Below are 16103 nucleotides of genomic sequence, written 5' to 3'. Positions count from 1 at the left end.
AACCAAAAAAGGAAGGAAGGAGAGAGAAAGGAAGAAATAAAAAGAAGGCAAGCAGCATTGGAGCACTGGGCTGGGGCTATGGCTGATGGTGGACCCAGTGCTAAGCCCACACACATACACTCACAGAGACATTACTCGGGGAATCCTCCAGAAAACAGAGAAGGAAGCAGAACCACTTCTGGTACTCACCTGAGTGACAGACACATTCAGTTCAGAGCTCAAAAATGTCAAGCAGGAAAATCCTCGGCATCCCTCTCCAAGGAATTAAGAGCCGGGCGTTGGTGCAGCCATGGAATGAGAAGAGAACGGAATGCCGGTCTTATCAGCAATAAGGAGCTTTTAGGTGGCAGAGGAATGTCCCGAGTATGTGAGGGGAAGATAGCTTTCATCTTATGTTTACCCCTGGCCAAATCTGCCAAGGTATTTTCAGACAGGCAAAGGGTTGCCACCCCCACTTCTGCTAGAAAACTATTTAACAAAGTAGTAAAATGAGGAACTAACCCAAGAAAGGGAAAGATGTGAGTTTAGGGAACTGGCTTTGGGACAGTGGTGAAGGGGTTTCCAACAAGGGCACATGACTGTGGGTTTCAGATCTAGTACAGAACATGGGGGAAGCCTGGAAGAGCTGGGAGACCGGCTTGTCCTGGCTCCCTGCTCGGTCCTACCTGCTGTTCACACAACCGTCATGCCATGGGTTGTTTTTCAAGCCTATATGGACAGACCCTAGAAGGGAAGGTTTAAGTGTGAACACTTGGAGAGGCAGCCGGAGAGTGAGGTGTGGAAGGACAGGAAACCGCAGTGCTCAGAGAAATCACTCATTCCTTCTTCGTGCCTTTCCTTTCAGATCTTCTGTCCGCAAGAGGCCACTTTGTCTGGCCAGTGTCTGTGCAGGCCCACTGAGGAAGTGTGCAGAAGTTCAGGAAGTCAGCCCCGCCCCGAAGAGCTTCAGGAATAGTGGGAGTTTCCCGAAAGCCTTTTATAGCCTTAATTCACATCATCGTGTATAAATTAACATAAATCGTGTCTATTTACCTAGAGAAAATCCACAGAATAAATGAAATAATTTTGCTATTGTGGTGTTGAAAATTGTGACGTTGGTAGGCCTCGGTAGAACAGTAAAACGGGCCAGGTGGTGGCGCATGCCTTTAATCCCGGGACTTGGGAGGCAGAGGCAGGTGGATCTCTGTGAGTTTAAGGCCAGCCTGGAAACCTGTCCATTGAATGAGCACATGGTGAGGTGGGGTAAAGAAGCAGGCTGCAGGAAGCGCTTTGTGATCTGTTGTTTGAAAGCGGGGTGGGTTTTGGCTTGTTTGTTTATCTCTGTGAGAACTTAACTCAGGGGAACTGAAAGGGTGTGGGTGGAAAGTAGGGAGAGACTTCCCTATTTTATACTTTCCTGATCCGACCAAGTTTGTTCCCCAGGGAAGCTGCTGCTTGTATGAATGTTTGTCTTGACATCTTTGGGATCCCATTTGAATCATTGCCTTAATGCGGTTGGGTTTTGTTATTGGGGTGTGTGTGTTTGTGCAGATAGAAAGATAGATAGATAGATAGATAGATAGATAGATAGATAGATAGATAGATAGAATTTTTTTAAAGTTAGTATACAAAATAACAGGTCTCTGTATCTCTGTGTGGGATTTTTATATACACTTAATTTTGGTTGGTTCTCCCTCTCCCTGATTCTCCCCCCCTCCTCATCTTTTCCCTCTAATATTCCCCCTTCCACTTGTTCTGTTACCATCCCTACTCCTCTCCCGTAGACCCCTTTCTAGTTTCCTGACCTTTGCTCCTGTTTACTCCTACCTCGACATCCATATTTAACAGTCAAAGGCCAGAATCTGTATGTAACAGAATATAAGCGTTTGTCTCCTGAGCATGGGATACCTCGCTTGATATAGTGGTCTATTTTCATGATTTCATATTTCTTCATGGCTGGATAACATCCTATCTTATGTATGTGCCACCTTTTAATTATCCATTCTGGCGATAGACATCTCTGCTGATTCCATTTGAGTACTTGAGGATGACAGCACCAGCTCTGGATGGGCCGTTTCTGCCCCGCTGGCTTAGCAAATGTTTGCTGGCCTGCCGGAACCTGGGGTCTACCCCTCTGTGCTGGCTGTCTTGTGGGTTTCTGTCTGTTTGACGTGTCTAGCATGACCTCGCTTCTCTTGTCTCTGTCTCTTCCCTCTCTTCCTGCATTGGCTTCTTCCAGATGCTGTGTCCCCCTGGTGCCAAAGCTAAACCCTGCTGATGTAGACAGAGCTCTGTTCTCCCAGAGGATTTTGCTTTTGTTATACTTAATTCCATGGGTTCACATCAATGTCGCAGTACAGTTTCATGGTCAGAAGAAGCAATGACAGCACTTTGAGAGGCTAATGGCAAAGGCATCGTGAGCATAAGTCTCAGCTCTGTCTTTTATTGCCTCGCCCATTTCTCCATCCTCACACGCCTCTTTGTCCTCTCACCCATCTGTCAGTCCCCTCACCCACCTGTCAGTCCCCTCACCCATCTCTCTGTCTCTCACCCACCTCTCTGTCTCTCACCCACCTCACTGTCATCCATCTTTCTGCCCCCCACCCACTTTATAGATCATGGAAGTAAAGGCTGTTGCTGCTTCCTTGTGGGTAGTTCCATAAGGTGCTTTGTACAGTGCCTGGCACATTTCGAGTTCTCATTGCTGCCCCTGAGATGAGGCATCTTTTTAGTAAGCTTCCAAGTAGTCTATAGAATATCATCCGGGATGGAATTTGCTAGGTGATCACTGTGTAAACAGGAAGCAAGCAAGCAATCTTATGCGACACTTAGAGACCATCTTAAAGGATGCAGGCTTCCTCCATCCTGCCAAACATTGGGGAAGTAGATCCTCAGTACTGGAAAGAATAGTGGACAAATGAATATAAAGAAGAGGGGAGGGGCTGGAGAGATGGCTCAGCGGTTAAGAGCACTGGCTGCTCTTCCAGAGGTCCTGAGTTCAATTCCCAGCAACCACATGGTGGCTCACAACCATCTGTACTGAGATCTGGCACCCTCCTCTGGCATGTGGGCATACATCAAGGCAGAATGTTGTATATATAATAAATAAATAAATCTTTAAAAAGGGGGGGGGAGATTTAAAAGACCAATTATTTTTAATTCACTTTATTTTCATATGTATGGGTACCTGTAGAAGCTGAAAGAGGGTGTTAGATCCCCTGAAGCTGGCGTTATAGGTGTTCGTGATCGTGAGCTTCCTGACAGGTGCTAAGAACCTGGCTTGGGTCCTCTGGAAGAGTAATAAGTGCTCTCAACCAATGAGGAGCTCTTCAGCCCCTAAAGGTTTTTTTTTTTTTTTCTGATTTTTGGGAGGTAGGGTGTATCTCTGACTATGAAGACCAGTCTGAGATCCTCCTGCCTCTGCCTCCCAGAGTGATGGGATTTAAAGACGTGTAATTTTAATTGGGGGGGGTTGTTTGTTTTTAAGTTTTAAACTAGGTGTGATGGTACATGCATTTAATTCCAACACTCTGGAGACAGAGGCAGGTGAGTCTCTGAGTTTGAGGACAGCCTGGTTGGTCTACAGAGTGAGTTCCAGAACAGCCAGGGCAACACAAAGAAACTGTCTTGAAAAAAAAAAAAAACAATAAAAAAGGAAAGAAAAGCCAAAAGATTAATTTTTAATGATGTGTTTGTATCAGTGTGGGGGAACTTGCTGGTGCCCATGGAGGCCAGTAGCATTGGATCCCCTGGAACTGGATGGGTATTTGTGAGCTACTTGACATGGGTTCTACTAATACAGCAGCACACACTCTTCTCGGCTGAATCATCTCTCCAGCCCTATGGATTTTACTATAGAAAGGATGTAGCATAGGGCTTCAGGTGTAGCTCAATGGTGGATTGCTTGCCTGCCATGTGTAAGGCCCTGGGTTTGTTCAACAAAGCAACAAGTAAATAACATATTGGTAGAAAAAAAGCGGGGAAATTCTCATGTGTCTTTGCAACTTGTGTGCAAGCATCCACACAACTGATCCCTGCCAGTGAAACTCCAACTTCACAGCAAGAGCTGACACCTGCTCTGAAATGTGGACGTGTATTGTAATCACTTGGGCTTCTGTCTCATTTTATGGAAGAGTATTTCAGGGCTCCCAGGGCTGGTGTCTGCTGTCACCTTATTCCAAACACTCTGCTCTCTGCTGCCTCTTAGCAGTTCCTAGAAGGCAGCTCCTACCAAACTGTGCAAAGTAGAAGACTGGGTCCATCCTGCTTGCCTCCAGAAGGAAGAGGAAACTAAGGTGTATGGAAGTTTAAAGGAGATGAGGTCCTGGTGGCTGCTGAGCAATCCTGGTGGGCAAGGATTTTATGTTCCTTATTCTTGGATCTTTGCCCGAAGGTGCCACAAGTACAGAGGAAGGCATGCGATACCTGCAGCAAAGTGTATAAAATGCCTATAGAAGTATCAGTGCAGAGGGGATATGTCCATGTCGCCAGAGCAAGTCCTATCCCTTCACCATGGGACTAGCAGTCCACCAGATCTGCTGGCCTCCAGTCTTATCTTCTGGCACTCCCCTCTCCATATTGGTAGGATCCCTGAGAAGCAGACTGTGCCTCCTGATTGCCCCTCAGGGGCCGTGCACGGGGAAGATGTATATACACATAGTTTAAGTGTGACAGCGGTATGCCTGTGCTGCCAAGTAAGGCACTTGGCTTTGCGTTGGCTCCCTGCAGCTCTCGTGGTGCCCACAAATAGATCAACGTCCGTCCCCCAACCTCCCGGACCTGGAGCCGCCGGTTCACTAGATGGTGTGCCGGAGGAAGGTACATGGAAGGCTGGTTCTGAGAAAGGTTCAAGAACTTAAGAATTGTTAACAAGGAGTTGAGACCATTTTGGTAGCTAAAAGCCTGGACCGTGTGGATAGGGACCAGAATGGAAGAGATCATATATTCAATTCAGTGATGTTCAGAGGCATATGTAGGCTACTTTATTGACACGCTGTATCTGTGACATTAATGAGATTATCTGGAAGGAGAATAGTTCCTCATCAGATTGGAGGGGTATTTATAGCTCATTTCCTAATTATATAATTCAAATGGAGTAGTAGGCAATAATAATACAGTAATAGCTTAGCAGTCTTGTCACTTAAGTGTGTTTAGGAATGACAGGTTTCTTTTTCTTTCAAGCATGAGGTACCGAGTGCATTGTTCAAACATCTGGCATCGAGTTCTCATCATATCCTAAAGAAAAGCCACAAATGCGGAATTTTATTTATAGTAATATTCTCTCTTCTTTGTGTGCGTGTGTGCATGCACGCGCATGAGAGAGAGGTGTCAGATAAGCTATTGATCATATAAATCATATTTTCCCTTAGAAGATAAATCTAGCTGTTAAATGTGTTCAGCTTCTTTTTGGAAGCAAAGGAAGTAGGAGAGCTACAAGTTTCTAAGATTCTCTTTATTGCTGGCATTTCAACCTGCATCTCTCCTCTCCCAATGCTTTTTATTTTTTTAAGTGGAGCTTGCTATGTAGCATAGCCTGGCTAGGGACTTGGCATCCTCCTGCCTTAGCCACCCAAGTCCTCGGATTGCACTGCCACCCCTGGCTCCAGCTGCTTTCTAATAGCTGTGCTACCCTGTCCTTTTCACAATCAGCCTTCTTTTGCTTCTTTTCCTAAATGATTGCCAACTCCCAGGTCTGCTAGATTGGTGCTGACATCACAGCACCTCTACTGCTTGAGTGGCATGGATTTCTTCAGCTTGTTTCAAGTTCGAGAGGACGTAGAAGCAGGGTTAACATAACCTACGTGGGGATAAAAAGACCATTTTCACTCGCCTGTGTTTGCTAAATCAAGTTCATTTCGGTTTTTGAGACAGGGTCTCATATAGCCCAGTCTGACCTTAGACTCCCTATGTAGCCAAGGATGGCTTTCAAAGTCTCATCCTATCGTCCCTACTTCTTGAGTGCTGGGACCACAGGCATGTTTTACCATGTGTGAACCCCAGGCTTTGTGCACGCCAGGCAAATGCTATACAAACTGAGTGAACATCCAACATGAGTGTGTGAGTGTGTGTGTGTGTGTGTGTGTGTGTGTGTGTGTGGCGCGTGGACGCATGCCTATAGAAACCAGAAGAGGATGTAGGATCCCCTGGGCCTGGAGTTAAAGGCAGCCATGAGTGACCTGAAATGTGCTGGGAACTGAACTCTGGTCCTCTGCCAATCAGGAAGAACTCTTAACCTTTGAACACCTCTGCAGCTCCCTCCTTCAAACTCCGTAATTACAGCTTGCCTGTATCTGGTTTTCCTGTGTTACATACAGTTCTTATCACTAACTTTTAACCTACAAGCTTAACTTAGAATTTTATCAGTTTTGTGTCCCAAGAATTTATTCCTTATCAAGTCTTGGTGGAATAAGTCTAGACTAGAAATCTTAGGAAGGGAAAATATATTCCTAGAAAAACCATCCCCAAGTGGACATCCGAGATTAACCCTCCCAGAGATCTTGGTCCCCTCAAGAAAAAGGGAAGGGTCTTGTTTTTATTCGTTCCTGGGGCTCCTGAGCTCTGTGCCAAGAAAAACCCTGGAGGAGGCTGGGATGTCATTTACAGGACCTTAGCTGAAGCTCTTGAAAACACCCCAAATCACTGGCCCTGAGCTGTGGAAGCCACACCTTATGTGCACAGAAATGTACTTGGGCTGTTTTTCACCCAACACGACACCTTCCTGCTCCGGAGTGTGGACTCTGCCAGCACCTTCTGCTCCAAATGGGGCTGGAATGGCAAGTGCTCTTATCTCCATCCCCTCTTGAGAGGAACAAGGTGAGCAACCCCCAAGGAATGCTAAAAGCAGCTGTGCTTCTAGGTGAGACATTAGACGGGCTGTGTTCTATACGCCCCTCACCTGTGCCCTATGAATGTAGATGACCACATCCCTCCAGCAGACCTCAGCTTGGCCTCTGTAGGTCTGGGGTCCTGTTTGACAAAGCTGGTTTTGTTTCAGTTTCTTACCATATACATAATTTTCTCTCTACCCAGGTGTGGCTCCAGAGGCAGAGGTGGGTAGATCTCTGTGAGCTGGGTGCCATCCTGGTCTACATAATGCCAGGTCGGCCAGAGCTAGACACTGAGACCTGTCTCAAAATATTTTTTTCCAGATGACCCCTTATGATTCTGTACGGTTATGGGTCTTGCTTTTTAAATTTATTTTTAGTTATGGAGGGAGAGCGGGCATGTGCATGCGAGTGTATTTTGCCCACAGAAGCAAGATATCCCTGTAGAGTTGGTTACAGGTGGTTGGGAGCCGCCTGATGTGGGTAATGGGGATCGAACTCGGATCCCCTGGAAAAGGAAATACGTGCTGCTCAGCGCTGAGCCATCTTTTCCACCCCATCAATCTTTCTTTGAAGATAAACTGTCTACCTTGTCTTTAATGTTCGAGAGGAATTTATGGTGGGCGCCTCGCATTTTCAAACGTTTCTCTTTTTTTTTTTTTGCGACTGTGAGTCTCAGGAAATGAGGGGTCCTCTCCCCTCTTCTCCTTGCGGTCCTCCTGCTCTCCCTTGCTGGTCCCTCTACCCAGACCCTGATGTCATTATGCAGCGGGGTTGCGTATGGGGCGGGAGCACGAAGGTCTCTTCCAGGCGGCCGGGCAGTTGGCTGGCAGGTGGCTGGCTGGGTTTGCCCCGCCCCCGCCCCTCGCCCCGCCCCGCTGCTCCGCTCGCATTGGCGCGGCCAGCTGTCTCTCTCCGCACTGGGGAGGGGGCGTGCGGCTGCGGTCCCTCTGCAGAGGGCTGCGCGCTCCGCGGCTTCCGGAGCTCCCCGTTGTTTGGGCCCATGCGCCCCGACCTCGGGAGCAGAGCTGGCCCGAGACCGCGACGCTCTGGGTAAGTGGAGGCAGGACCAGAGGCTCTGGGTCTGGATCGGATGCACTGAGTCCCTAGTGGGCAGGTGACGGCGGCGGCAGAACCGGGGTCCGGGTCACCAGACAGCGAGGGGCGCGGACTGCAAGGTCGCCTGGTCCTCAGGCGTCTCCAGGTGGGTGACTCTGGGCAGTTCTGCCGCCCGCTCGCTTCGCATGCGGTGCTGCTGGAGTCTTGGCAGCGGCTACCTATCCGTTTTCCTTCTTCAAGGCTTTTTGGGGAACTGTGATTCTCGGCTAAGGTCTATGATAATTCTGCAGCTAGCTTAAAGATGGGCTATCTCTTCCATGCCTCCGGTGTTTTCCTTTCTGAGCACTTTCTCCTGAGCCCTGTCTCTTGCACGGGGGTGTCAAGCCTGGAGGATAGAGTCCTTCCTCCAGGAGGAAGCTTAGCGGTTTGTGTCTGGTGCTGGGAAAGGTTCCTTGCTCTGCTTGGATAGTGATTGCTCTTTGCTGCCCAAGGAGGGGTAAGGGTGGTGGTTGTTTTCTGTGGCCTTAGACGTGAGATTCTGCCAGCGAAGGAGAGCAGGGACGTTAAGGTTTCCAAGGCGATCGTGCTCCACTGGAAGGTAAAGGCGAATCATTTGCAGTCTCAACAGTCTGCAAAGTTTTAACTCCTGCTGGCTGCATCCTTTCCCTGCCTGGGATACACTTGTTGGGGTACTCATTTCTACAGTGATGCACGATCAGAGAAGCCTCTCCTGCAAACCCCTCGGCCATTCGGTTAGTTTCAGATACTTTCCGGATATGATGGCATTTGAATATTTCTTCTATCCATACATCCTCTGCTTAGAAGGAATGTTTGCTCAGGCTTGGAGCCATTAAGACTGGGCTCTAGTGCTTATAAAGGGTGCGTGAGGAGAGAGGAGAGATTGTACATGGTTTCTGGTTCCATCATTATTCTAGAATTTTATATTTCTGTGTAGGAAGATGAAACATGTAATGCCTACCTTAAAAAAAAATCTCCTTAGATCTTTAAATGATTTTTCAGGGCTCCAGTTCTACAGAGAATTAGGAGCTGGTACCCAAATGAGAGAGCAGTGAGAAATTTACATGCAAGCAGAATAATTTGCCTAACTCAGGACATCTGTCAACTAAAATCCATAGAATTGTTGTGTGATTACCCTATGTCCCCATTCTTTAAGCCATTCTATTCTGTAGATTGGTATTTTGGGGGGGGGGCACTGGGGACCAAATCCCTTACCTTGTGGCATGCTAAACCAGTGCTATCACTGAGCTCTGTGCCCAGATCCAAAGCATAGTTTTCTCCTTTTTCTCTCTTGAGATGGGGTCTCGTGTAGCCAGCACTGGCCTCAACTGCACTGTATAGCTATGGATGACCTTGCCTGATTCTCCCGCCTCCACCTCCTACACGCCGGAATGGCAGTCGTGCACCACCGAGACCAGCCTCGGCTGCGTGTTTTAAAGCGCTCCACTGTCTCACGGAACTAAAGCACGGGCTTCAGAAGCCAGGCAGTCTCAGGCTAAATCTGAGCACTGTGGCTGACTAGCTTTGTAATCTCAGGCAGGCTGCTTAACTGCAGATGGAGAGATCTCACCACCTCCTCACTCCGGGATACCGTGGTGCAGGTTAGAGACACCTGTGAAAGTGCTCCACGCCACCTCGTAACACAAGAGTTGCACAACCAGTGCTGGCTATGACCTCACTAACTTACCTCCAGCTCTGCGCAGTTACAGCAGGAAAGTATGAGTGGCAGACGCTTGTGGGGAGAGATGTCAGAGTTACACAACGTCTTGAGGACGGGAGAAAGACAGCAATGCTGGGTTTTTCTGAGTGTGTATGGAAAGTAGCACCTCCTTGATGGGATGTACATTTTTAGAACAGAAACCGTATGCCACAATAGAAAGAACACTAGAGAGTCAAGATTTCTGCTGCTAACTCTGGCTAGGACCTCATCTAGCCTAAGGCTTCCTGCGAGCCCACCACCCACTTGGGAGCTCAGTTCTGTCATTGGGCTCGACATGATTAGTCATCTCTAAGCCCCTAGCAGTACCAACCGTTCTTCGCTGGATGTGACGAGAAAGAAGTCCAGCTGCCTATCACCTGGCCCCCTGTTGTTTTTTGTGTTTGCTAAACTTTCTGTGTGGGGCCGTGAACAATTCATGGAGAAGTCAACTAAGGGCAAGGGCATACGTGCAGAGTGACCTCCAACGAAGTTTTAACAAAAATGATAAAGCAAAATGGGTTCACACTGGAATCTTTTTTTCAATAGGGCAAAAGCAAGCCTCACTTTGCAGCCATGGTTGTTCCAGTATGTTCTGTGGAGCATATGCCCCACGTGATGCAGTCTGTATGAAAAATACTAGGCTTGTGCTGAAATAAAACCCCATCTTTTCTCTTCTCAGGTTGGTCTTTGAATAGAGGAGAAGTTTACCCAGGAAAGAGCTTTCATTCCAAGGGGAAATTAAAGGAAGAAATCGCAAGCAACAGACAAATAAGGCATTTTGTCCTGAAGAAGCCGCTGAAACAGCTGTGGAGTGAAAGGGTGGACACCCGGGAGAAGCCGGGCTTGGTGTGATATTTTTGTCACAAAGGACTTCAAGAAGAAGAGAGAAGACACTCCTCAGAGAATGAAAGAGTCTAGCGTGAAAATGGAGAGCGGAGCTTCTGAGATTCAGATAGAAACGAAGGATGAAAAGGACCCAGGGGCTGTGTGTCCTCAGAAAGAGAGGCAGGAGAGGAACAGAGCCACGCTCTGCTTCAAGAGAAGGAAGAAAGCAAGCAAGATGAAGTCTAAGGTTGCTTCCAAGACTGCCGAGGGGACCAAGACACGTCCCCCAGAAGCCGGGGCCTCTGATCAGCCACAGCCAGCCGGGGCCTGGGCCTCCATCAAACGCCTTGTGACACCTAGGAAAAGGTCAGCGTCTTCGAAGGCGCAGAAGCCATCTGCGGCTGAAGAGCAGCCCGAGGATGCAGCTCTTCCTAAGAAAAAGGCAAAATCCAGACTTAAGATTCCTTGCATAAGATTCTCAAGAGGGGCAAAGAGAAGTCGTCATTCTAAACTCACGGAAGACTCAGACTACAACATGGGAGTCCAGCAGAGAGGGGCTGAGGATTTGGAGATAAAAACCCAGACCCAGCCGGCTGACCAGACAAGCCAGGCTAAGTCCACACAGGGCCCACAGGAAGGTGTGTTGGTGGAAGAGGGTAAAGATGTCCAAGAACCGCAGGTCAGCCGCAACATCACATCTGGAGAGAATGTGATTTCCGTAGAACTGGAATTAAAAGATGAGTCTTCTGCTATTCAGATGGGAACTCCCGTGCTGGAAAAGGAAGCTGAAGTGATTAAGGAAAAGCCAGGTGTACAAGCGCAGCAAGCAAGTCCACTTGAGAGTTCAGAAGCAGACAGCACCCGTCCAGTGGCTTCTCGTGTTCCTGCCTCACCAGCCACCGCGTATGAACGCGGTGTGGACAAACCCAGTGACAGCATCCGAGACCGTGCACCCAGTGCGAAAGGTGACAGAAGTAGAGAAGGTGCTGCTGGAGAAAAGAAAGCTAGTGACATTGTGCAGGGCCAGGTGGAAGAAACCCCACTGAGTCAGGCAGAGGAAGCTGCTGTCAGCCAGGCAGACAAAAGTGCTTTGTACCAGGCAAAGGAAGCTGTAATAGCCCAGGAAAAGGAAGTTGTAGTGGCCCAGGAAAAGGAAGTTGTAGTGGCCCAGGCAGAGGAAACTGTAGTGGCCCAGACAGAGGAAGCTCTCGTGGCCAAGGCAGAAGAAACTGTAGTGGCCCAGGTGGAGGAAGTTCTTGTGACCAAGGCAGAGGAAGCTGTCGTGGCCCAGGCAGAGGAAGCTCTCGTGGCCAAGGCAGAAGAAACTGTAGTGGCCCAGGTGGAGGAAGCTCTTGTGACCAAGGCAGAGGAAGCTGTCGTGGCCAAGGCAGAGGAAGCTGTCGTGGCCCAGGCAGAGGAAGCTCTCGTGGCCAAGGCAGAAGAAACTGTAGTGGCCCAGGTGGAGGAAGCTCTTGTGACCAAGGCAGAGGAAGCTGTCGTGGCCAAGGCAGAGGAAGCTGTCGTGGCCAAGGCAGAGGAAGCTGTAATGGCCCAGGCAGAGGAAGCTGTCGTGGCCCAGGCGAAGGAAGCTCTCGTGGCCCAGGCGAAGGAAGCTCTCGTGGCCCAGGCGAAGGAAGCTGTCGTGGCCCAGGCAGAGGAAGCTGTCGTGGCCCAGGCAGAGGAAACTGTAATGGCCCAGGCAGAGGAAACTGTCGTGGCCCAGACAGAGGAAACTGTCGTGGCCCAGGCAGAGGAAGCTGTCGTGACCCAGGCAGAGGAAGCTGTAATGGCCCAGGCAGAGGAAGCTGTCGTGGCCCAGGCAGAGAAAACTGTAGTGGCCCAGGCAGAGGAAGCTGTAATGGCCCAGGCACCAGATCTGAAAGAAAATGGAATTGATACAGAGAAACCCAGATCAGAGGAATGCAAAAGAATGGAGCCAATTGCTATTATCATTACAGACACTGAAATCAGTGAATTTGATGTTAAGAAATCTAAAAATGTCCCTAAGCAATTCCTAATGTCAATGGAAAATGAGCAAGTAGGGGTTTTTGCTAATGATAGTGATTTCGAAGGGAGAACTTCAGAACAATATGAAACACTGTTAATAGAAACAGCCTCTTCCCTCGTCAAGAATGCTATCCAGTTGTCTGTAGAACAGCTGGTTAATGAAATGGTTTCCGAGGATAATAAAATAAATACTCTGTTACAGTGACTTCATTCCCAGATCATGGGAAAGGAAAAAAAAAACACTCTACAGATGAATTATTTTATACATTTGTGACACCTCTTTCTCAGTAATAAATTCCATCTGTGGAATTTAAAGGTACGGTTCCAACCCAGAAGGGCTGAAGAATAAATGAAGTTTATAAAACTCACCCAAACACCATCGCTTCTGGACTGGAGGGAGGCAGTCAGCACAAATCACAGGACGCAGTGACACACAGGAAGGTGCAGAAGTGACCAGCGATGAGTTCTGTGCTTTGAGGAAGACTACTTATGGAACACTGGTATGCTTAGGCTCCCTGCGTCACGAAGTCCGGCTTTTTTCTGACGGGTCAACCCCGTGTAAAGGCGAACGCTGCCTTTGCTTTGCTTTTACAGTATGTTTTCTCGTGGTGAGTCAGGTGAGAGGGTTTCTAGTCCCGCACAAGCTCCTTCCAAAAGCCATTCCCAGGTTCCTTCAGCCAGGCGAGTGTTAACAAGTGTGTAAGCGTGGCAACCGGGAGTGTGTTTTCTTCTCACCCCGTCTTCTGCCCAGCAGACTTGTATATACCCATCTCCGTGTGGACTGTCTGCTGAGACATTAGAAGCAAATACATAAAGGGAATAGTATGTTTCATCCAGAAGGCAAACTCCCCAGATGATGGAGGATTCCCTCTAGCGGAACGACTTCTGGAGGCCCAGGAAAACTGTAATATTCTTCTGAAAGTATTTCTTCTTGGCCAAACGTGAACTATGTATACGAGTGAATAAAAAGTCAAAATTCATGCTAAAGCATAGGTTTTTAACACCGGTGTTTTTCCGATGTGTCTAGCCATGATAGTGTAACATGCTTCCCAGCCCCGCGGGTGAGGGTTCATACTGTACAGCACCCCGCCCCACTCTCTGACCCAGTGATGATGTTAAAGGCAGTGCAGATGGAGGGGGCTGATGGAGAGCATCCTCCGGAGGCGGGAGCGCCAGTGGTTTTCATCTGCCCTGCACTTAACAGTGATGATGGCCTGCATATGTGTCCATTGCTTTCTCCTGTACTTTCAGTTTGTAAATACCTATTGTGATCTCTTACAGAAGTAACCAACGTGGCTTTGGAATTTAACCAAATGCTGGATGTTTAGCAAGATTCTTGGCTTGCCTACCTTTATGTTTTCAACAGGTGATGGGGGCATCATTCAATTTAGAACCCCCCCCCAATACATTTCTTTTAATTGTGTACCTTTTAGACATGAAACCAAATCACTGCTAAATCATCTTTGAGAGAATAACCCACTGTACGGTGCTAATAGACTTGTATAGCTACCAGCAAATATGTTTAAAATGAACAGTTTTAAATGCCTGATTAAGGTTGGTGCACTTTGCAGTATTTTAAATAATCCTGTATCTATTTACTATTAGAATGGCTCCAAGCCAATATACTTGCATTAAAGTTTCTAATAATCTCTTATGAATGAGAAAAAGCTATAAAATATACAGCACTTAGCAATTATTAAGGGTATTTTAGATTTGGGGATCTTGAAAAATGGAAAGTAACTACGTAATTTTGGGGGTAAAAAAGTAGCCCCAAGTTTCAAGTTTTAGTGTGTGTGTGTTCCTTATACTGCTGTTTGATAAATACACCTTTGGTTAGGAGCCATTATGATTGATTGATTGTTTTTATAAGAAAATATATTCTTCTTCATTCTTAATTGGTTTCTCTGGCTTTTCTAGGGACTTAAAGAGAATTTCCATCTGGAAATAGAATACTTTATTCTTAATTGGTTTCTCTGGCTTTTCTAAGGACTTAAAGAGCGTTTCTGTCTGGAAACAGGATGCAGAAATTCATCAGTGGGTTGCAATCTGATATATCTGCTATGTGGCCAAATTATAGAGGAATCTAGGATGGCCCAAACTGTTCCATTTTTATAAAGAAAAAAAGCAGGAATCAGATAGCTTGGAAGTCTACTATAAAATATTTTATTATGATAGGATGCATTTCAAGCAGTTTGACCTTCTGTGAAAAATATGTAGAAAGATTCTGACTCAATTTACACCCTTTTGGCCTTAAACCAACCAGTTTAAAGGAATCAATTTAGGCATCATTAATCACTCACAGGAATTTTAATTGAAATCTGCCTTTAATGAACATTTATCAGCTAGACTCTAATTTGTTTTTGAAGGCGGGGGGCTTATCAGATACTTAGCAATTTTTCAATATATTATCTTCACCCCCTTAAGAGTCAAGCATTATTCACTCCACTTACAAGACAGAGACTATGAGTACTTGCCGAGACGTGTGTGTGTGTGTGTGTGTGTGTGTGTGTGTGTGTGTGTGACTATTCCCTTAACCTTTTTTTTTCAAAGCACTTTTTAGGATATTAAAAATAGTACCTGGTAACATTTAAGTAAAGGTAGCAGAAAACAAAAGAACTTTCCAACAGAAATCATGTTCCTTGCCACCTCCTCCACCTCCAAGAATAAAGAGCAGGTGGCACCAACGGAGCTCTTCAGAGAAGCTGTCTGCACAATTCTCCTCCACGGCAATGGGCTTGATAGCGCCGAGATGGCGATGATCTTAATTGGTCTACTATCTGGTGGCGTCTGAGCCGAGGTGAGGCTCTTGGCCTGTGAGAAGGCCCCGGGCCAGCCTTGCCTGTACACATGGCGCACAGTTCGTTCCATCGGCAAATGTCTAACTTCAATTTGCCTTAATTTTTATAGTTGAGAATTTTTTAGGGGTTGTGTCAGACTTTTTAAAATAATTGTTAGACTTTCGAACCCTGTTGTTTGAAAAGATCCTTCTGTTGGCTTTATTGAGTGTGTTCTACTTCCTAGTTTAATACTAACTGTGCCAGGATTTGACTTTTCTGCCTGCCATTTTTGCATTTTTTTAATATCTTCATTTAAACTGTAGAGTTTCTTTAGGTTCAAATTCCTGTCTTACTGTGTAACAAAGTTTCTTATATGGAATTGAAAGTTTTAATCCATACTGCATTTTATCACATTTTTAACAAGAATTTTTTGTAATGATCCTTGACAAAAGTTTATTAGGATGAATCTATATAAAGTATGTGTGCCCCAATTAAGATAGAGCCAACGTGTATTAGGATTAAGCCTATCAATGTCTTGGTAGTAGGACCTCCCACAGCTCATCCTGGGCAGGGTGTGTGTGTGTCTGTGTGCCTGTGTGTCTGTGTTGGAAGGAAAGAAGTGGCAACAGAAGCCAGGATGGGGAAAAGCAGCCACAGACAAAGCAAAAAGATAAATGCCAATCAGGGAAGTAGGAAGAGTGTTTCTGTCTGGAATGGGGGACTGGGACCCGAATATAGTGGCAGTCTGAACACAAACACTGTATCCATTCTGATTTGTGACCAGGTGCAGGAAGAAGGCCTGTACAATGCCACACATGTTGGGTCTTTGCCATAGAAATGTTAAGTGGATGAGCCATTAAAAAGTAAGAGTAACCATTTTGTATCCTCATTAAAATTAGTATTTCTGTGAATCAG

General features: G+C 46.8%; 2 protein-coding genes across 3 annotated transcripts in view; both read left to right on the top strand.

The window, feature by feature from the left end:
• Positions 1–1069, top strand: part of Mthfd1 (methylenetetrahydrofolate dehydrogenase, cyclohydrolase and formyltetrahydrofolate synthetase 1) — a 61476-nt gene extending 60407 nt beyond the window's left edge. The window contains exon 28 of the mRNA XM_041658588.1: positions 845–1069. The gene's annotated coding sequence lies outside the window, so the exon portion shown is untranslated. The remainder of the gene's footprint in view (positions 1–844) is intronic.
• A 6646-nt stretch (positions 1070–7715) lies between these two features.
• Positions 7716–14306, top strand: Akap5 (A-kinase anchoring protein 5). 2 transcript variants are annotated; one of them, XM_041658530.1, is made up of 2 exons: positions 7716–7856; positions 10259–14306. In XM_041658530.1, the coding sequence occupies exon 2, from the start codon at positions 10484–10486 to the stop codon at positions 12614–12616; it is 2133 nt and encodes a 710-aa protein (XP_041514464.1). In that variant the 5' UTR covers positions 7716–7856; positions 10259–10483; the 3' UTR covers positions 12617–14306. The 2 variants fall into 2 exon arrangements, with proteins under 2 accessions (XP_041514464.1, XP_041514463.1); XM_041658529.1 differs by having other exon boundaries at positions 7716–8007.
• The last annotated feature ends 1797 nt before the right edge of the window (positions 14307–16103 follow it).

The sequence above is a fragment of the Microtus oregoni genome, unplaced genomic scaffold (genome assembly GCF_018167655.1).
Source record: "Microtus oregoni isolate MIOR12 unplaced genomic scaffold, Mior012 000009F_ref0000495, whole genome shotgun sequence".
NCBI lineage: Eukaryota > Metazoa > Chordata > Mammalia > Rodentia > Cricetidae > Microtus > Microtus oregoni.
The sequence above is the reverse complement of the archived record's forward strand: the minus strand, read 5'-3'. Positions and strand labels throughout refer to the sequence as shown.

What these genes read in the sequence shown, in the direction of transcription:
- Akap5 (XM_041658530.1), top strand. Translation starts at nt 10,484, where the DNA reads ATGAAAGAGTCTAGCGTGAAAATGGAGAGCGGAGCTTCTGAGATTCAG.